The sequence below is a fragment of the Dama dama genome, chromosome 23 (genome assembly GCF_033118175.1).
Source record: "Dama dama isolate Ldn47 chromosome 23, ASM3311817v1, whole genome shotgun sequence".
In the NCBI taxonomy this organism is placed as follows: domain Eukaryota; kingdom Metazoa; phylum Chordata; class Mammalia; order Artiodactyla; family Cervidae; genus Dama; species Dama dama.
Window position 1 is genome coordinate 74820903 of NC_083703.1, and position 22229 is coordinate 74843131.

General features: G+C 52.7%; 1 protein-coding gene across 1 annotated transcript in view; it reads right to left on the minus strand.

The window, feature by feature from the left end:
• Positions 1–1191: 1191 nt before the first annotated feature.
• The window catches only part of CDH22 (cadherin 22), a 79438-nt gene continuing 58400 nt past the window's right edge, over positions 1192–22229 (minus strand). The window contains exons 8-11 of the mRNA XM_061125887.1: positions 13272–13393; positions 13034–13151; positions 6067–6318; positions 1192–2492 (exon numbers count right to left, since the gene is read on the minus strand). Coding sequence (XP_060981870.1) covers positions 1927–2492; positions 6067–6318; positions 13034–13151; positions 13272–13393 — 1058 coding nt within the window. The 3' untranslated portion in view covers positions 1192–1926. The remainder of the gene's footprint in view (positions 2493–6066; positions 6319–13033; positions 13152–13271; positions 13394–22229) is intronic.

Below are 22229 nucleotides of genomic sequence, written 5' to 3' on the forward strand. Positions count from 1 at the left end.
TTGCTCGGCTATCTCATATATCTCAGACTCATTCTTCAAGATCCAGTTGGAGTCACCTCCTCTGGGAACTATTCAATCTTTCTTCAGTGTTTCCAGCAACTTTTTTTTCCTGTTAATTCTGCTACAACGCTTACCCAATGCATTGTTACTGGCTGCTTCTGGCCCTCTGCACCCCCTCCCCCAAGTTGGAAGTTACTGGAAGGAAGGAACTACTTATGCTCTGTGTATTAATGACTTTGCATGGGTTACTACTCTCTGAGCCTCAGTTTTCTCATCTGTGAACTAGGCTGACAGTATCTAACTTAGATGAGATAATACAGGTAGGGCACTCATGACAGAATGACTATCTCTGGATCTGTCACAGTGGACCTTGGCAAATGTGGAGGGAATGAATGAACGCTCCCTGGGAGGGCAAAAGAAAAAGGCAAGAGAGCATTTATTGAGCACTTTCAATGTGGAAGGAAGGCACTGAGATCAGAACTTAACATTCATTATTTCCTTTAAGTCTCTTAACAATCCTTTAAGGAAGGGATTATCATTAGCTTCATTTTACAGATGAGGAAACTGAGGCTCCAGCAGTTGAGGACCCTGATGAAGGATGCCTACCTAGCAGGAGCTGGAATTCACAGCCAATCAATGTGGAATGAATCACTTGGGGACGAGGGTGTGAGGGCAAATTACCTGTATCTTATAATCAAATGGTTTTAGAACTGGAGGCTCTTAGAGATGACTTGGCCCTGGGGTCCTTAACTTGGGGTCCATGGCTGGGGAAACTGCAGGGTCCCAGACCAAATAAATAAGGTCCTCAGGGACTTCCCTGTTAGTTTAGTGGGTTAAGACTCCTTGCTGCTGACTGAAAGGGAGTGGGTTTGATCCCTTGTCAGGGAACTAAGATCCCACATGCTGTGCAGTGTGGTCAAAAGGTAAAACTAAAATAAAATAAGGTCCTCATCACACCCAGTGGCTTTCAACTCCTCCATCTCCCAGCAACCCTTGCACTTGAGCCAAGTCCTGGAGCTGCCCACCTTGTCCCCTCTTGGCACCCCTGCCCAGTGTCGTTTCAGCGTCACCTGAAACTCCAGTCGCTGGGAGTGTCCCTATGTCCCCCATCCTCCATTCAGAGCAGGAGCACCCAAGCTCAGACCTGGGAGACAGACACGCCTGGCTTCTAATAACGACAAAAAGAATAATAGTATCAAAGGCTAACATTTATTGAACACCTACTATGTGCCAGGCACTGTCCTGACCACTTGACACATACGAAACCTTTTTATCCTCAGGACTCTTCGAGGTAGGTTCTGCTCATTTGCCTCGTTTGACACAGGAGGAAACTGAGGCCCAGAGAAGGGAGGTAACCTGCCCAAGGCCAGGTAGCCAGTAAGGGCCGTGGCTCCACCGCACACTGGCCAGGTGTCCTTGGAGAGGTCCCAGCCACTGCTCTGGGGGGGCTTTCCCCATCTGTTACCTTCAGGGCTCCACCTCACGGTTTCCATGACGACTAAGACGGTCTCTGCACAGTCCCAGTACACAGTAGGCGCTTAGTAAATGAACAGCCCTTCTTTCCTCTTAACTCTGATGGGGGATACCTGGGGAAGCGGGGGCACTTCGGCAGCATTCTCTCTCCGGCTTCTCCCCCAAGCCAGGAGGGAGCCACGCCCCACCCCACACCCCTCTCTCTGTGTAAGCCCCAGAGCTGAGCGGCGCCCGTTCTCGGGGCAGTTTCCGTGATGTTGATCCTAATTCCCGCACCTCTGGGCGAACGCTGCCCACCCCCTCGGGGAGGGATGCCGTCGGAGGGTCCGCTCGCGTGGCCCCACTCCTGGCCGCCCTGGGAGGGTGGGAGGTTTGGGAACGGGGGTGAAGCAGGGGACGGACGTGCTTTGTCCTGGGGGTGCAGTCGGGTCCCGGGCGGCAGGGAGGGCCGGGCTAGGAGGCCGGGGCCTCGTCGTCCGGGCGGTGGCCGGCGTAGAGGGCGGCCAGGGGCCGGAAGCGGGGGCCCCAGCCGCTGAGATAGGCGAAGTCCTGCTCGGAGCCCGACGAGCCGCCGCTGTGCAGCGAGCTGAGCGAGGCGGCCGGCGAGTCCGCGCCCTCGAAGGCGTAGGTCTGGAAGGCGTCGTAGGGCGGCACCGACGGGTCCCCGTCCGCCAGCGCCACTTTCCGACTGATGAAGTCCCTGAACACCGAGAAGTCCGGCTCGGGGCTCGGCGGCCCCTGAGGCAGCGAGTGGCGCTCCGAGGGCAGGCGCGCCTGCGGGGGGCTCCCCGCGCTCCCTGCGGCGCCCTCGCCGCCGCCGCCGCCGCCGCCGCCGCCGCCCTTGAGCTCGCCGAAGTCGTAGAGGCTCCGCAGCGCCGACATGTCGTAGGCCTCGGTGTCCTGCTCGCCGCCGCCCTCGTCGTTGTACTTGATGACGTTGTCCCGCATGTCCTCGTCCTCGTCCGAGCTGAGGTGACTCTTGTGGTGGCGCCTGAGGGTGAGGATCAGCAGCACCAGCACTGCCCGGGAGAGGGAAGTGGGAGCCCGTGAGCGCCCAGCCCTACCCGGGGTGGCCCGCGGACCACCCTTCTCCTGATGCCCAGCAGAACGGGTTCAGCCTAAAAGCTCGTGCGGGCTTCCTAGATTTCTGTGCAAAAATACCTTTCTCACAGTCTGAACAGAGCTGGCTATCTGGAGAGGTAGTGAGCTGCCCATCTTGGGAGGTGTGCAAATCAAGGCTACACCCCCACTGGCGGTGGGGACAGAGAGCTGGTGTTAAGAGATTTCGTGTGTGTTGTAGGGCTGGACCCAACCTCTGAGGTCTTCATCCTCAGCTCTATGAAGATACATTCCTGTGAGGTCTCTGGGGGCTGGTGCATGGAAAGAGGGCAGCTGAGGTTTGAGGGAATGAAATGTCCTTGACCCTGACGTCTCTCTCACCCTTGTCCTTCTCTGTCCACTCCAGAGGCCCTGATCACCCTGTTAGCCCTTCGGGTCTCAGATCCAGGTATGTCCTGAAGGAGCCCTTCACCTCCTGCAGGCCAGGTTCAGCACCATCACCTCCAAGCTTCCCTGGTGAGGGTTCCTCTCTATCGCCCTGCTTGGGCCCCTGGATCAGCAGCATCAGCACCTCCTGGGAACTTGTTAGAAATGCAGGTTCTTAGGTTGTGCCCTAGATCTACTGGATCTGTTTCAGTAAGGCTTTGAAGTGATGCCCAGGCAGCTCAGGTCTGAAAGCCACCGCTCCTTCACAGCACAGACCCTGCCATATGTCGGTCTCATCTCACCTCGAATCCACACTCTGAACTACCCTGGAGGACCCTGGGGCATGTTCCCCTGGCAGGGTGCCTGGCACGCAGTAAGCATGAGAACTATGCTTATTGAATGAATGACTGAATGAAGAAATAGATGGAGACCTGGGTGTTGCAAGGTTGGGAGAATGAATGAATTGTCCCTTCTTGGCTTTCTTCACCTGCCAGAAAGGACTCCGCATGCCCTTCCTCCTCCCACCTCACTGATAACTCGTCTTCAACCTTCTAAGCTTCTCTTCTCCTCTACTTTCTGACTTCTTTTATTTAAAAAAAATTTTTGGCTATGCCTGATGTGGGATCCTAGTTCCCTGACCAGTGATTGAACTCACACCCCCTGTCTTGGAAGCATGGAGTCCCAACCACTGGACCACCAGGGGCAGGAAGTCCCCTCTCTGATTTCTTAACATCAGATGTCCCAGGACTCAGTCCTTGGTCCTTTATCCACATCCTCTTTCATGGCGCTTTCCTTGTCTTGTGGCTTTAAATTCCAATTAGAGGCTGACAGCTCCCATACTGCAGCCTCCAGCCTGGACTTCTCCCTTGAAACCTAGATTGTACATCCAGTTTCCGCCCCAACAAGTCCCAGGGGGTGACCAGAAGAATCGCAAACTTAACCTGTTGAAATTTGATATAATAATCTTTCCTCCTTCCTACCCTCCATCTCCCCGCCTCAGCAACGGCAACCCCAACTTCCCAGTGACTCGAGGCTTTTTGCCTCTTTCATTTACTGATGAATCCCAGTGCCTAGGATAATTGAGCACATGGGGGTGGGGCTCATGGATGGATAAACTGGGAACTGAGGAGCAGACAGAGAATTAGATGGATGGGTGGGTAGATGAATGGACAGAGACACGCTGGGTATCATGTCAGGCACTGGATTTTTCTTGCTGCTCCAAACAGCTCGGGCTAGGCCAGGGGCCAGAACCAGCTGCGAGGGCCATGGGGCAGGCTGCTGGCTCACGACCTAACAAGGTGGCCCATGACCGGGAAGGGCGGGGGGGGGGGGGACCCGGGGACAGGTCGGGAGGGAGGAAAGGTGTCAGGAGAGAAGTGGGAAAGATGGATGGACGGCTTCCGGAGCTGGAGGCCAGAGCTGTGGAGGGCGATGCCCGTGAGAGCAGATGGTGGGGAGCGTGGGCGGCGGGCGACAGATGTGCCAGGCCTGATCAGCGATTCCGCCCGTCACCTTTACAGCACTGATGTGCACTTTCTTCGTTTGTGGGCAATTAGGCAGAAATTTGTTTGCACTGCCTCGGAAAATGAAACCGCTGTAAAGTGTACCCTCTGGAAAAAGGGTTTCTGAGCCACGGGCTGAGGAGGGGAGAGAGCGGGCTGGGTGGGGGGAGCCTCCTAGCTAGGAGGGGCCTGTCCAGGGCCTCCGCAGGTCCCAAGGGTGGGCAGCGAGGCGTAGGATGCAGCTGAATCTCCCAGGGAACCGAGCAAACCTGGGATCTGCCATCTGGCCCTTCCTTGAGCTCCTCCAACTTTGGGTGTTCTGTGAAGTCCAGAGGACAGTGAGAGGCGGCACTGTGGCCACTGGGTCTAGTTGAGCTCCTGAAACTGGACCTCTTCCTTGGGGACACTTTGGGGGTTCAAGTGGCTGCTGGTGCAACTGATAACCAGAGTAGATTTTGCCCCCTCCCCAAATACCTTAAGATTTTACACCAGCTGTCCCAAGATTTTGCCCCCAGTTTAAATTCCTAGCAGTGAAAAAAAGTGAAAGTATTAGTTGCTCAGTCGTGTCTGACTCTTTGCGACCCTGTGGACTGTAGCCCATCAAGCTTCTCTGTCCATGGGATTCTCCAGGCAAGAATACTGGAGTGGGTAGCCATTCCCTTCTCCAGGGAATCTTCCCGACCTAGGGATCCAACCTTGGTCTCCTGCATTATAGCCGGATTCTTTACCTTCTGAGCCATGGGGGATGCCCAGATTTCCCAGCAGGTGGGATAGTTAAAGGAACAGAAAACACAGGCTGAAAAGACCTGATTTCAAGGAAGACCCAGTTAGAAGACTAGTTGGGTCCCCTTCTGCAAACCACTTAACCTCTCCAAGCCTTAGTTTTGTCATCTGAAAAATGGGGTTGATACATCTGGCTGCATGGTTGTAAGGTTCACAAGAGTCCTTTTTACTAAAAGCCCTACACAGAGAATAAAATAGGACGATAGACATGAGAGAACTTTAAAACATAGGCATGGCTTTTAAAAATTAGGGGAGACTTCGGGCCATATAGAGCCAGCTGAACTCAGTCTCCACTGGGTGCTGACCACTTCTGAAGTTGGCAAAGTGGCTGCTTGGTACTTAGGAGACTTATAAGAGCTGCAGGTTAGAGCTTGGACCTCAGGCAATTGGTTCAAGATGGAAGAGTAGAAAGACACGCCCCCATCTCCTACTGCGAGAGCACCAAAATCACAGCTAGCTATTGAACAACCATCGACCAGAGGATGCTGAAACCCACTAAAAAAATCCAAAGACAAAGGAGAAGCTGCAGCCAGATGGCAGGAGGGGCGCAGTCACGATAAAATCAAATCCCATACCTGCCAGATGGACACCCCGCAAACTGGAGAACCAAAGAAGTTCTCCTCCTGTTGTGAAGGCTCCGAGTCCCACGTCAGGCCTCCCAGCCTGGGGATCCCGGAAAGAACTTGGAGCTCCATCAAGCCAGCCCTTCCTTGTGCGGACAGGGAAAGTCAGACCCCCCACGGGGGCCGCTGGGGAAGGAAATCCGGGCCGAGGACCGGGGCCAATCAGGCGGGGGGGTGGGGCTGGCTCTTGGCCGACTCACCGACCAGGATGAGGACACAGACCAGGAGGGCGATGAGGGCGCCGGGGCTGAGGGAGGCGGCCATGACGAAGGCCGTGGTGTTGCAGGACTGGATGGTGCCCGAGCTGTCGCAGCCGCAGATGCGGATGGTCAGCGTCCCCGTGCTGCTCAGCGTGGGAGGCCCGCTGTCCACCACCAGGATGGGCAGGAAGAACACGTCCTGCTCCTGCCGATTGAAGCCCATGTGCTGCGTGTGCACCGCGGCCGTGTTGTCTGCTCCGGAGAAAGCGAGGGGCGAGTGACTCGGGGTCAGCCTTGCCTGTCCCAGCCCCTCCTAAGTCCACCTTGGGATCTGCCTCACTCTGCCCTCAGCTACCGCCTCCCAGCGGACCTGATCTCCCCCAATTCTGCCCCCCAGATCCCTGAAGGTTCTGTCCCCAGCCCTCGAGCCTTCGCTTCTGTCCTTAGCTGTTCTAAGTTTCTCTTCCCAGCTGTCTCAAAGTTTTGCTTTCAGCTGTTTCAAGATTCTGTCCCCAGCTGTGCCAAGGTCCTGTCCCCTGTTATTCCAAGATTCCATCCCCAGCTGGGCCAAGATCCTGTCCCTGCCTATGTCAAATTTTTTTTTTTTTTTTTTTGCCATGTGCCTCAACAGCCTTTTGTTGTTGTTGTTTCAGATTCTACACCAGCTGTCAAATGCATCCTGACCCTGGGGCCCTGTGGTCTTGGGGCTGTGGCTTCCTGAGCGCCGACAAGTTCTGGGTCATCAGAGAAGACTGGAAACTCCAACTGGCACCTGCCTTTGGCTGAGGGAGCTTGCTGTCAGGGGTCTCTTTAAGAGCTGAGCCTGGAGTGCCGGGGACATGCCCTTGGGGCCTGATAAGGATGCCTCAGGGCACCAAGGTCTCCTCACCCGTCTCTCTCCTTTGGATGCTGGCAGCCAGAGGAGACAGTGAACTCACATGAGTCATACTCACACTGCTGCTGGCTGGCGCCGGGAGTGCGGGTGGAGAATGTGTAGACGTGCCCACTTCCCCTGGCCTCCTGACTCCTCTGCACCTCCCCTGTATGGGCCAGGCCATCACGGACCACCCGCTCCCCTGCCATCATTTTGGTGGAAGTACTCAGAGCCCACCTGGCTGCTGGTTGTTGCCCCCACCCTCGACAGCCAGCCCCACAAAAGGGGCCCCACTTCCCACGGGGGGCTCAGGCTTCCTTCCTGAGTCCTTCTCTCTGCGTTCACAGACCTCAGGCAGGTCTCCCTGACCTCAGATTTTGGCAGCCTGGGTCCCTTCCCCAGCTTCGAGTCCCCAGTTAACTCAACCTCTTCCGTGGCCCCCATGCAGTGTGCCTGTCCTGGCCTTCCCCATCACAGACATAAAGCAGGAACCAAGAGCCTTTGGAAGGGCCAACTTGTGGGCTTGGGCACCTCTGTGAAGTAGCCTGGAGATCCGGCTGAAACAAGACTGGTCATGGGTTGAAGGTCATGTGATGGCCACATAAGAGTTTGTTGTGTGATTCTACTTTTCTACACATTGGAAATTTTTCATTAAAATGTTAATAACTAAGGCTGAGTTGATCATGTACTAGTTTGGGGAACTCATTTAGCTTCTTGGGACCTCGGTTTCCTCATCTGTAAACTGAGGAAAACAGCATCATACAGGTGTGAGGATGAAATAGTATAGTTCATCCATGCCATGTAGAATAGCTCCCCCAAAGCAGAAACTCTCCGTGAATGCTGGTTGTTACTTTTTTCATGCTCCACCCCCACACACTGTACCCCGTGCCCACTCTCTGTTGAGGCTGCCCTGACTTTATTCACCAAGTTCCCGCTAGCTGGAACACCCTCTCCACCTTCTTGCCTGGGCAAATTCCTCATCTGTCATGCTCCAGCTAAATGTCACCTCCTTTCTGTGGCCACCTTTCTCCGCTTCTCTGGGAAGGAAGGATTTACGGCTTCCCCCGCCCTGCTCTGACTATGCAGGTGCCACGCACACTTCTGTTACAGCACTTGTCATGCTGCCTTAAGGTAGCATTTGCCTGTCTCTTCCCTGGCAGTGAGCCAATCTGAAAGAATGATGCTTGAACGAGCCACATCTTCTAGGGGTAACTGGTGGTCCTGGGTCAGCTCCTCAAGTTCTGGCTTTAGCCTCCTGTCAAAGGGCAGTCAAGCCAGCTGTGACAACATCTGCCTTCCCCTGAGGATGAGAGGCTGAAGAGCAAGATGAGGGGTAAAACGAATAGCATGGGACTCCTTTGCATTGACTGCATATTTTTTAATGCATCAGTGACTGGGTGGAAATGCTTAATCCTGGCAAACATCAAGAGTTGTAACATTATTTTAAATACATGGAATTTGAGGTTCAGAGAGAAGGGACTTGTCTGAATTTATTCTGTGAATTGGTGGCATAGCTATCTTTTCCATTCACCCATGTTATCATCAATCCATCCATCCAACTATCCATCTTCCATTCATCCATCCACCCATCCTCCATCCGTCCATCCATCTATCCATCTATCCTTCAATAATCCATTCATCTATCCCTCCATCCATGGATCCAATAAATCTTTATTGAGTACCTACTGTGTGCTTGGCACCATGCTAGTCATAGGAAGGAAATAATGAAGACCTAAATCAACCATAATCTTGGATCTGGTCTTACATGATAATATGAGAGACAAATATTAATCAAATAAACCCACAATTTAGTCTACAATTGCAAACCATGAGGAGTGCTAAGAAGGAAAAGTATAGGAAGAGCATTTAACAGAGGATCTGACCAAGTCTGGGAGGTCAGGGAGAACTCTTTGGGTGAAGATATGATATTATTGCTGAACCCTGAACAATGAGTTTGAGGATAGGGAATAGCCCATGCAAAGGTCCTGTGGTTGGAAGAGGCACAGGAACTCAAGGAGCTGAGAGCAGTCTTTTGTGGCTGGAGGGACAGGGTAAGTCAAGAAGAGGCTGGAGAGGGAGGCAGAGGCTCATTATAGAAAATCTTAGAGGCCACGGTAAGGAATTGCATTATTTTCCTAAAGGCAATAGGAAGCCACTGATTGGTGGGCAAGGAAGCAACCTAGTGACATATCATCCCTCTGTTCAACAGCAAATAAGAATTAAACACCCTCTGTAAGTCAGGATAAGCCTTCCCTGGTTCAGTGGTAAAGAATCCACCTGCCAATGCAGGAGATGCTGGTTTGATCCCTGGGGTGGGAAGATCCCCTGGAGAAGGAAATGGCAACCCAGGCCAGTATTCTTGCCTGGGAAATCCCATGGACAGAGGAGCCTGGTGAGCTACAGTCCATGGGGGTCACAAAAGAGTTGGACATGACTTAGCAACTAAACAACAAGAAGTCAGGATTAGTCTAGCCCCTGAGGATAGAGCAGTGAATAAGACAGACATAATCCCCGCCTTCTCGGAGCCTACCTTCTAAGCAAGGGTGACTCTAATCTAAAACACAATTGTGGATGTGGAAGACCAGTTAGGAAGTTGTTGTATGTTTTAGATGTGAAATAATAGTGGTCGTGGAGGCACTGAGAAGTAGACAGATTTGAAAAATGAGTGGCTGGCTTTGGCTCAGCCTCAAATTCCCAAGTAAGAACAGAGGAGGAGAAAGGGGATATTTGTTTCTCAGGGCTGCTGTCTTTGACCACGGAAGCCATATGTTTCTGGAGCTCTAGTCCCTGCTACTGTTTCACTCCATAAGAGGAAATCCCTGAGCCTCATTCCCATCCCTCTTCACTCCTCTCCTGGCAGCTGGCTTTATCTGGGGAAGCCGCTGGCCACCCCAGACCCCGACCCCACCCTTCTAGGCGGGATCTGCGCCCAGCACTGCATCCATCCATCTGGCCTGACATACATCAGTGTCAATCCCTGGCTGCAAAAGCAATATTTATAAATCACGTTTCCAAACTGGCTACAAATTTGTACAAAGAAACAGATGGGTTGGGGTAGCCGTTTGTCAACTGGGATATTTATATGGTGAGGAGGAGGGGGCTTGGCACACCGCGGGGAGGGGCTGGGGGGCTGGAAGTAGGAGTCCTTGCCTGCCTGTGCTGACCTCAGCACGCTGCTGCTGCCCTGGCTCCCATGGGTCAAGCCAGGGCTCCTTGTGTCTCCTATGCCCAGCTCAGGATTCCACAGCAATGATGAGCAGGCAGGACAGTACTGGTGGTGAAAGTTGTTAAAATACCGAACTACTACGGTTTAAATAGCCGTGACTCTGAGTCCCCCAATTCCAGCCCTGTTGCCTTAGCCTCTCCCTCAAGCACACCGCCAACTTTTCTTTAAAAAAAACATTAATGTATTTATTTTGGCTGTGCTTGGGTCTTTGCTGCCGCGCGGGCTTTTCTCTAGTTGCTGGGAGTGGGGGCTACTCTCTAGTTGCAGTGCTCAGGCTTCTCACTGCAGTGACATCTTTTATCGCAGAGCACGGGCTCCAGGGCTTCAGCAGTTGCCGCTTATGGGCACAACAGTCGTGGCTCCTGGGTTCCAGAACACAGGTTCGACAGTTGTGGTGCCTGGGCCCAGTTGCTCCACGGCATGTGGGATCCTTCTGGACCACGGATCAAGCCCATGTCTCCTACCTTGGCAGGCAGATTCTTTACTGCTGAGCCACCAGCACACCCCCACTTCAACACAATCAAGTCACTGATGGGTTAAAGCCTGGCTCCGCAGAGGCCCCAGGGTCCTACTCCAGGTTTATGATCAGTGACCTGATTGGTTATCTGAGCTGCACTGGTTGTTAAATCCATTTAGGACTCCTGGAAATACACATGGGTCTGGCTTCAGAGGCCACTGAGGGAAGGGATGTCAAAGTCTTGGGTCGCGGGGGCAGGGGTGAACCCAGACCTGTTCCAGGTTCAAAAGGAACTGACATAATCTGACCCTTAGTACCTCTGTGACTACACGTCCTCCAGTCCTGTCACTCACTCACCCCATCGCAAGCCTGTTCCTGCCTCAGGGCCTTTGCGTTTGCTGTTCCTTGGACTTGCATCATTCTTTGTGCGGTTATCTGCATGGCTCACCTAACTCCCTTTAGACCCCTCCTCACTACTGACTCCTTCACAGAGGCCTTCCTGAACCACCTCATTTAAAGCGGCTTCTCCTCTTGTGCTGTGCTCTGCGAAGTCGCCTCAGTCCGGTCTGACTCTTGACGACCCCATGGACTATGGCCCGCCAGGCTCCTCTGTCTATGGCGATTCTCTAGGCAAGAATACTGGAGTGGGTTGCCATTCCCTCCTCCAGGGGATCTTCCAGACCCAGAGATCAAACGTGGGTCTCCTGCCCTGGCAGGCAGGTTCTTTACCACTAGCGCTGCCTGGGAAGCCCAGCTTCTACCCTTACCTGGCTTTATTTCCTCCTGTTTTGTCTAACACGTGTATGTGAATACCTGCTATGTGCCAGGCACCCAGGGTCCAGCACTGAAGAGAACAAAGTCCAGACTTTGGTGAAGATTGCATTATTTCTCCCGGCTGGCCACTTACTACCCTCATCATATTATTTATTTGTTTAATTTCTGTTTTCCATCCCTAGAATGTAAACTCCATGAAGGCAGGGATTTTGTCTCATGTGCTACTACATTTTTAGAACCTAGAACAGTGCCTGGCATGTAGACACTTTTCAATAAATGCTCAATAAATAGTTGTTGAATGAAGGAGATGCCATGTTCTAGGTGCTGACATTACACTTTGGTAGACCACATTTCACTGGGGCCACCTAGCTGCTTGGCAGGCATTTTCAGCCCCATTTTACAGATGGTGAAACTGGGGCGGACCTCAGGGCTGCACAGGAAGCCATGAACTGAGGTTGAACTGAGACCCAGGTCCCTCACTCCCAGTGTGTTGATCCTACCCCCAAGTCTACTCCTTAAAGATTCAGACTTCAACTTCCTGATGAAGGGGGACCTGCAGGGGTGGGTTTCACAATGGGATCAGCTCAGGCTGGGCGGGGCAGTTTGCTTTCAAGGTAGGGAGAAGGAAGCACATTGGAACCGACACAGGTGTGGGTTTGAATCCCAGCCTCATGTTGACTCCCTATGCGACCGTGAGTGAGTCCTTATCCTCTTAAAGTCTCAGTTTCATCACCTGCAAAATGAGGGGAGGGGTAAGAAAACCGCCTCTCAAGTGACCATGAGGATGCAAAGAGAAACGCGAGTGGGCTAAAGCACTTTTTTCCCAGCTGTGCTGTCTTCACTGAGGCACACTGGCTTTCTCTAGCTGCAGTGCGAAGGCTTCTCTAGTTGTGGCCCATGGACTCAGTAGTTGCAGCGCATGGGCTTAGTTGCCCCTCAGCATGTGGTATCTTGGATATCCGACCAGGGGCAGAACCTGTCCCCCCTTAATGGGAAGGCAGATTGTCAACCACTGGACAACCAGGGAGGTCCCAAGGGATAAAGCACTTTTAAAACAAAAGGGTAGGAGTTGTGTGTGTGTGTGTGTGTGTGTGTGTGTGTGTGTGTGCGCGCACGCATGCGTGTGTGTGAGTTGTTCAGTTGTGTCCGACTCTTTGTGACCCCATGGGCTGTAGCTTGCCAGGCTTCTCTGTCCATTGGATTCTCCAGGCAGGAATACTGGAATGGGGTGCCATTCCTTTCTCCAGGGGATCTCCCTGACCCAAGATCAAACCTAGGTCTCTTGTATTACAGGCAGATTCTTTACCATCTGAGCCACCCGGGATCCCTGGCTTATTCCAGTCTTCACTTAGATCAGGGGCTCCTTCCACCCTGGAGCTGCATCTGCTCCCATTCTTCATGTATTCCCTCTCTGTGTCTTTCTATCTACCCCTGTTACCCTGGAGCTGTGCCCCCTTCACTCCACCAACCCGCCTCTTGCTTGTTCTTCAGTCTGGCCAGCAGGCTTGGTAAGGGCTCCAGTGTGGCGCAGAGGCCCACCCCTCTAGGGGCCTCTGTAACATGGGAAGGGGACAGGGAGGCTAGGCTCCTCCCTCCACGAATGCTAGGATTTGGCGGTCCTTCAGAGGTCACTCACCTTGGATGTCTAGCAGGGAGAAATGGGGGTTGCTGGGAGCTTCAGGCACCAGGCGGAAATAGAAGCGATGCCCGCTCTGGGGCTCGTCTCTGTCCACCACGCTGATGGTCTGGATGAGCTGAAGGGTGAGGAGGGGGCAGGGGACTGAGGCGAGGCCGAGGCCATGCTGGGCCTGAACAGAGGTTGCCCCGGCAACCGACTTGGTAGCGACCCCCAGCCCCCAGCCCCTCAGTGGTACCTGGCCTGGCTTGGCATCCTCACACACGGCTGCCTCGTAGGGTGTGGCCAACTCCGGGGGATTGTCGTTCACATCCAGGATTCGGATCCTCAGGGATGCCCGGGAGAGCTGGGCGTGATTGTCTGTAACAACAGCACAGCTGTGGGGTGGGAGGCTCCAAGTATGAGATCTAGACAGCCCCCCCCATCTACTGCTAGGACATTAGGCAGTGGGGTCGCATTGAGAGATCTGTGTGTTGATCAAGCTGGACATCTGGCTAAATGGGTCACCATCACCATACCAGTCCTCACCACTACCAGTGTTGCTATCATCATCACCACCATTATCACTGTGACCATCACCATTACCATCACCATAATCACCAGTACCACCCCATCACCAACACCATCACCATCTCCACCATCACTGCCGCCACCTTCACCATCACCATTACTAGTGGCATTGCAACCTCTACCCGCATGACTACTGGTACCACCATCGCCATCCTTCCCGCTCTCACCATCACCAATGCCATCCCACCTCTGTCACTATCACCATAGATGATCATCACCATCAGCATGAGAATTATCACCACCATCGTATCCACTAGTACTGCCTCCCTCATCTTCACCATCATCACAGACATTAAGGCCATCACTCACCACCCTTACCAACCCCAGCACCCCCCTCCCCCGACACCACAATCACCAATATCACCACCACCATCATCTCCAGTCATTCACTTATCCACCATCTCGGTCCCAGCCCCACCAACACTGCCGTGACCCCGCCATCATCACCCACATCACTACCACAGCACCACCATCCCCCACTCCCACCTCCAGCCACACTACAGTCAACACTGCCACCCTACCCCTTCACCTCAGCGTGCTCAGAATGCTCCTGAAGCATCCATACCCATCATTTCAGGTATCCTTGCAGAAATCAGGTAGTTTGGTATAATTTCTATCCCCATATTGCAGAAGAGAAATGAAAACATTGGAGAGTTTAAAGAATCGGTCAGCTGGCAACTGAAGTCCCAAACTTTTGCTCTTTTAAGACTCGATCCTGAGAGGGCAAGACAAGTCCACTGGAGGTGTCTTCACCTCCAAAACCATGCAGTCCCCACCCCTCCATCTGTGATGTCTTTGAGGTCAAGGCTTCCGTTGCATTAGTTCCTGGGTCCCCAGCATTGTGGCATGTGGTACAGACTAGATTCTAACAGATCTGCTGAGTGAATGAGGGAAACCTGGAAACACTGAGACAGACAGAGGCTTGCATTTCAGGCATGGCTCTGTCCCTGACACCGTGTTTGATCTCGGGTAAAACTTTCCCCTCTCTGACATCAGTTTCCACACCTGGAAAACAGCACAGTGATTAAGGGCAAGGACTCAGGAACCAAGTGGCTCCAATCTCAGTGGTGTCACTTAGCAGCTCTGTGATCCCTGCCAGGTCACTTGACCTCTCTGGGCCTTGATTTTCTTACTTTCAACAAAATGGGTCTGTTAAGAGAGAGTTGGTTAGGCAGACAGATTGAGTCAATATCTGCAAAGCACTTAAAGCTGTATATATAACACACAAGTGTTACATAAGGACTTGTTAAATAAACAGGCATCCTTGAAGGATCCTCTCAGCAATGGCTCGGTGACTCGGGGCTCTGGGACACCCCATCCCCTCCTGTCCTTTCTGAGAAGCACCCTGAACGTTGGCCCTTTACAGCCCCCAGACCTCTAAGTGCTCAGGGGTGCCGTGTCCTTGGCTATCTTAGCCATGAGTTCATTACTGACATGTTCCAGCCAACAGTGCAATCAAGGACAGGCAGCCAGGAACCCCATGAGTTTTTTGGGGGGATGAGGGGGGTGGTCGACTACTCCTTTCTGTGAACTCAAGGGCCCCATCGGATGCCGACTGCAGCTGCTCCTGTGTCGATAAAGACAGAAATGGAGATTGGGAGGCAGGTGTGGCCACCGGGTCAGGGAAAGGAAGGGCGGGGGGTGGGGGGCGTCCTTAATTAACTCAAACCCCGACTCCTCACTGAATCTCCCCTTAGCCAGGGGCACCTTATCTTCTCAGCTCACCCAGATCTGCCGCTTCGGCGATTAGAGGGGGCTTTTCCGGGGGCGAGAGATAGGAGTCGTGACTGGGAATGCCGGGTGAGCTGTTATTTTTAAGAGCGTTTTGCTGGAGAACAGCCAGCCAGAGGGTGCTTTGTGGGGAGAGGAGGAGGGGAGGAGAGGAGGGTGAGGTCCATCGCCAGGAATGGGCACCTCTCTCCCCACTGAGGCAGAGGGAGGGTAGGGGCTGAGAGGGTAGCTTCCCCTTCATTGGAGGGCGGTTTAGGGCTGGAGGCAGAGGTAGGGTCCTGTGGGGCCATGCAGAAGGGGTGCTCAGAGTCGGATAAGATCCTCAGTGGGCAGACTGGAGGCTTGGGTCCACTGCTGGTGAGCACCCATTATTGTATCATTCCTCTGAATTCTCCTGGGCCTCTCCCATCTCTTCATTGAGCTGTAATTCTATCTCGATTATCTTGATTTATTGAGATGTAATTGACATATAACACTGTATAAGTTTAAGGCGTAAAATGCAGTGATTCAATACACATAGATATTGCGAAATGCTAGTCACAAAAAATTAGTTAGTACAGCCTTACTTTACAAGGCTACTGTTTCGTTGTTGTCCTAGCTCCTCCTTTCAAATGTTACGGGTCACTTCTTGGGAAAGTCCTGAGTCCTTTGGCAAGAGAGAGCATCTCAGATCTGAGAGGCTGGGCAGCCAAGAGGTGTGTCTCTATGTTGCCAAAGCTGCCACCTACATAGCTTATCGCAGAGACCCCCTGAATTGGAGGCTGGCCTGGAACCCCAGAGCTCGTGGGCCAACCCAAAGGCAGCACTCCCATGCTCTCGACATCACGGCAGTCTCCAGCCTGGCTCACTAGAATCACTTGGGAAGGGACTTTCTTGGTGGTCCAGTGGTTAAGAATCCACCTTGAAATGTAGGGGACGTGGGTTCAATCCCTGGTCAGGGAACTAAGAGCTGACATGCCATGGAGAAACTAAGCCTCCCTGCCTCAGAGAGCCTGTGCACCATGCTGTAGCGTCCATGCACCACGGTGAAAGACCGCACGATGCGACGAACCTCCCGTTGAGCCACAGCTTAGACCTGATGCAGCCAAGTAAATACAAATTTTTTTTAAAAAATCCTGCTTTAAAATGAACTGATGCCTAAGACTTTGTCATTTATATTTTTTTAATAACTCCAGGTGAATCTATATAATATGTATCCATAGCAAGTTTTACAAACTCCAGGGGTGACTGGCAGGTGCTGGGGGAGGTCCAACTGGACAGCTTGCCTCTGATTGGCTTCTCCAAACCCCTATGAATCACAGCATCATTTGTAATAATTGATAATAATGCATAATTGTACCACCTTAAATGTTTCTGGTATAACACAAGAAATCCATCAATAATTTCCTCTTCATGCAGAAAGTTTCAATTTATAACAAGCTTTCTTATTTTTCATTGGATCTTCAAAACAACTCATAAAGGAGGTCTTAATTAAACCTGTTAAAAAATTTTTTTTTGGCCGTGCCGTGCAACTTGCAGGATCTTAGTTCCCTGACCAGGGATCGAACTCAGGTGTGGGCAGTAAAAGTGCCGAGTCCTAACCAGTGAACTGCCAGAGAATTCCCTAAACCTATTTTGCAGATGGAGAAACTGAGGCCCAGAAAGGGGTAAGACTTTGTCCAAAGCCATAGGAGAGTCAGTGGCAGAACTGGCGTTGGGTCCTAGGTCTCTGGACTCTGAGGCCAGTGCCTAGTCCAGATGCAATGCCAGTGGGCCCTCCCGCTGCCTGAATATTTGTCCATCCAGATGCAGCTACTGCTCGGACTGAGGCCCAGGCTGACCTCACCCCACACCCAGCGGTAGGCGCCTTCTCCCAGGGCTGGATCCCCCAGGGGTCCCACCCACCCTCCCCTGGCATCTCAGTTCAGCTGACTGACATGCAAATTAGTTTAATTATTTCTTCTTCTAAAATAAATTATATTTTGCAGTAGCTGCAATATGTTGTGTCAGGCAAAATTACATTCAATATTTTTAAACTAATTGATGCAGCCTTGAGGAAGGCTGATTGACAGCCCAGAGCTGAGCAGGCCTGCAGTCTTAACCGATTCCTAAATTAAAATTAAACGTGCCTCGGCCGGGTGCTTCCTCTCTGAGCTGGCTCACCATTAATCCGAGGAGGTGGCAGGTGGAGCCCTGGGGGACCGAGGGGCTGAGAAGCGTGGGCCACTCTGTGGGTGCCTTGGGAAGAGAGCAGGCTTGGGCAGGAGAGCCAGTGTGCAGTATTGGCAGGCCCCTTAGCTTCTCTGGGTCTCAGAGTCTCTTCTGTATAACAGATGGGGGACCGGACTGGGCAATTTGAAACTGAGACTTCTGTTTTCTGCTGACTATTACAGTTTGAGCGTCTCCTTTGTACCAAGGACACAATACTGAACAAGACCAACACTGCCTCTTGGTCTATGGCAGGGACAGACAGCATTCCAGACTGTGATAAGAACTGAGAGAAAAAAAGTCCAGGACTGTGAGAGGAGGAGGCAGGGGTTCCTACCCTGGTGGGGCACAGGGATGTTTACCCTGAAGTAGGGGACGGTGGCGCCAGTGGTAAAGAATCTGCCTGCCAACGCAAGAGATGTAAGAGACGCAGGTTCGATCCCTGGGTTGCGAAGATCCCCTGGAGGAGGGCATGCCAACCCACTCCAGTATTCTTGCCTGCAGAAGCCCATGGACAGAGGAGCCTGGTGGGCTAAAGATCATAGGGTTGCAAAGAGTCAGACGACTGAAGCCACTTGGCACTTATCAGGGGACCTTCAAGCTGAGATCCAACTAGGAAGTGATCAGGTGAAGGGGATGGGAAGAAAGAGCTCTCCAGGCAGTAGGAACAGCATGTGCAAAGGTCCTGGGGTGGGAGGGGAGTCTGTAGATAGTAAAACTCTGGATTCCTTCTAAGGAAGACCTCATCCCCTGGCCGTTCCTAATATAGTATCTGGACCAAACTGGACTTAGAGGGCTGGAGGCCACTGGGCAAGGCAGAGGGGGTAGGGCCTGGCCTGGTGTCCCTGTTAGGGAACTCCTAGGAATGTGTGCCTCCCAGAAGGCCACCAGCAAACACATATAGAGAACCTGCCACGGGCCAGGGTTTGTTCTGCCTCATTTCATCCTGTCAGCCCCTGTGGGAGGTACGGATTTGAATTACTGCCATTTTGTTGCTGAGGAAACTCGCTCAGAGAGGTAAAGAACTTGTCCAAAGTTTCACAGGGGACAATCAATGGAACCTGAGCCTGGTTCACAATAGGGACTTTCTACCCATCAAATGATGTGGCCTTTCTGACCACCTTTAGCTGCCTGAGGCCGGCTTGCCTTGAGGCCCCAAATGTCTCTGCCTCCTCCAGGAAGCTTTCCTTGACTGCCCTCAGTCCTGGGCAATCAGACTATACGTCCAAGACCTACACACCCATAAGGCCTGTGTGATCTTCCTCCCTGGCCTTGTCCCTCGCCCCTCTCTCCTTTTTCCTCTGGTCCAAGTTTCCTCTTTTCCCTCCTTCAGCTCTTTGCCCAGATGTCTTCTCAGAGAGACTTCCTCTGATGACTTTATTTTACTTTGCTCCTTGCAGTTCCACCAGATACCCCATTTACTGCTCTCTCTCTGTAGTCTTTATCCAACATCCCTGTATTTTTGTTGTTGTTGTTGTTCAGTTGCTAAGTTTTGTCCGACTCTTTGTGACCCCATGGACTGTAGCCTGCCAGGCTTCACTGTCCTTCACTGTCTCCAAGTTTGTTCAAACTCATGTCCATTGAGTTAGTGATGCTATCTAACTGTCTCATCCTCTGTCTATAGTTTTACTTACTTAAATTCACCCATCATCTATCTCCCCCACTAGAAAGTAAGCAGATTTTTGGTCTCTTGTGCTTTCTGCTGTCTCCCCAGCCCCTCTCTGCATGGCACACAGTAGGTGCTTAATAAAGATTTGTCAGATGAATGGGTTTCGCTGTCTATGGCATCTCTAACTGTGCTGGGCTGCTGCAGAGTGACAGGGAGAGATCGAGACCTCTGGAGGGACAAAGTCTGTGGGGGCCGCATCCCCTCCTGAATCACATCACCAAGGGAGCAGTCTAGTTGTCCGACCCTGTTCCTGCCTCTCTCCCTGGACCAAGGTTTTCTCATCCGTAAAACGAATGGAGCTGGACTCCGCGGTTCTCCTTGATTGTCACAGAGAAAGAGAGAAGCCAGGGAGAGAGAAGTGAGGATGCAAGAGTGGGCGTGGGAAGGAGAGTGAGAAGTGGGGACAGGGCGGAGGGAGGGGGCCACAGAGGTGGGGGGCTGCTGGAAGGTACCTCCTTCTCCCTCACCTGCAGTGGTGCAAGGGTAGCCTGGACCCTCTGCTCCACAGTTCCCTCAGCTCCGCCCGCCCCCACCACCTCCCGAGGGAATTAAATTGCATCCAAACACCAGGCTCTGATTAGCGCTGCCCAGCTGGGCAGGAAGATTTATCATCCCAATTACGAGCTGGCCAAGACAAGCAGGCAGGATGGCAGGGTGGGGAGGGGGACTGGGTGAGCAGGTGGGGGTGCTCCAGAGAAGGGGTGTCAGAGCTGTCAGGGGAGGATGCCTTGCATTCCTGGCCCGGTCCCCACTCACCTCCAGTGGGAGCGCGAGGTTAGGGCGCCCTTCTCTGCTTTTTGATTATCTGTTTGGCTTCCACATGGAGACGGGAAGTTTGACCTTGTTGAGGTAGGGATGTTTCATCCGCCAAAGGGTAGGGGAGGACTTCTGGGTAAAATAGGGGCCCTGGAATCATTGGTGGCAGGAAGTTTTCCTTCTTAGGGCTGAGTTGGTCCTAATACTCTGGGCTTTCCTACAAAGACTCCATGGACCTCATAAAAATCTTTGTTCCTGGTGGGATCAGTTAAGTACGTAGGTGGCTCAGGATCCTGGGAGTTACCTGGTCCAAGTGGAACCCAGGCTTGATTTACACACGTCTGGTGACGGGGAGCTCACTGCCTTCTGAGGCAACCGCTTCCATGCAGGGCTGTGCCAAGCCTCTTCCCCAGACCACTACAGTCAGCCTCCCCAGCATATCCTCCTGCCTGCCCTCCACCCTCAGCACATGTCTCAGCCGAGTCTTCCTGACAGCCTCCCATCTGTTCCCCGCTCCAGGCTGCCCTCCTCTCGTCCTCCTTCCCCCACGAGCCCAAGTGGCCGCAGGGCTGCACATCTGACCATCTCCCTCTTCTGCTCGAAGACCTGCTCTGACTCCCTGTCATCTCCAGGAGATGTCCAGCTGCAGCCAGTTGCTCACAGGACACCTGAGACCCTTCCTGTAGAGGCCCCCACTGAGCTTCTGCATGCTAAGCTCGTCTCACCTGCTCCAGCCACCCTCCGGCCACACCCGTTTCTCAGAACAGACAGTGGTCTTCCTGCTGGCCAAGCCTCCAGGCCTTGAGCACGCAGGTGTCTTTCTGCTGGGAGCTCCCAACCCCACTCTCCTGAACCTTTGAGACCCAACTCAGACGTCCCCTCCTCTGGGAAAGCTTTCTTGCCTTCTTCCCCTGCCTGCACCTCCTAAGAGCCCACCGCCCCCTCCCCTCTACGCTGTGTTGTCCAGTGCAGGTTTGAGTAGGGTCAGACCTCCCTAGGTCACAGGCCAAGACTGTACCCCCAGACTCCAGTGCCCAGGCCCAGTAGGTGAGAAGAGGCCCCCAGCAGACACTTTATATAAAGCATTCAGCACAACACCCAGCAGATTGTGAGCTTCAAATAAACAGAAGCCACTATGATGAAGAGTTATGAACTTCTCAGGTGGCTCAGTGAGTAAAGAATCTGCCTGCAATGCAGGAGACACATGAGAGACAGGTTCGATCCCTGGGCTGGGAAGAAACCCTGGAGGCGGGCTTGGCCACCCACTCCAGTATTCTTGCCTGGATAATTCCATGGACAGAGGAGCCTGGAGGGCTATGGTCCATAGCGTTGCAAAGAGTTGGACATGACTAAAGCAACTGAACACGCATGATTAAAAGTCAACAGTAACTGGTATTATCCTCATAGCTATCCAATAGGGTGCCATTTCATAGGTGAGAAAATCAAGGCAAGAAGAGGGGAAATGACTGTCCATACTCTCAGCTGGGAGTCAGACCACTAGAAGCAGTGTTTCTCTATCACGCTGCCCTGCCTTCCTAACTGGGCAGGCAAGATCATTTACCATCTATTCAGGAAGTATTGACTTGGCCAAAAGGGTCGTTTGGGATTTTCCATATGATGTTACGGAAAATCCCGAATGACCTTTTTGGCCATCCCAATACTTGTACACACCTTCTAAGCGCCAGGCCCGGTGTGAATGCTACAGATACAGAAGAGACCCTGCCTTCATGGAAGGTCCTTCTCCCAGGAGAAGAGAGATCAACAGAGTCGGCACACAAATGCATACCTAAATCATAAAGCTTGCTCTGTGATAGAAAGGAAAAATCAGGAGCCTGTGAAATAGTGACTTGGTCTGGGGTGACCCAGATGGGGTAGCCCTAGCTAATCTAGTTAACTCTTTGCTGTCCAGCCAGAGACCACCCCTCCAGACCAGTTTAGGGCCTGGAGGAGGGGGCTGGCTGCAGCGCCCTGGCACACCGCCCCCCTCTACCCCAGCGCCGGCTTTGCCAGCCCGCCCACCACCCCTCTGTCTCTTTGAAGACTGTCCCTTTACAACTGCCCTTTTTTCCACTGAAGGATTCAGACACAAATTGTACTTTAAATTCAATATCGGTCATTAATATTTCATGATTACAAAACGTTAAAGATAATGTCAGTGGAAGCAGCGTCTGCATGGGCAGAATGGATGACTCAGAAGTTCGGGGGAGAGGGGAGCCTGCATGCTAAGTGGCTGGGGAGTCTTTGAGGTAATCCAGCCTGACAGGCCGCGGCTGTGCCTCAGTG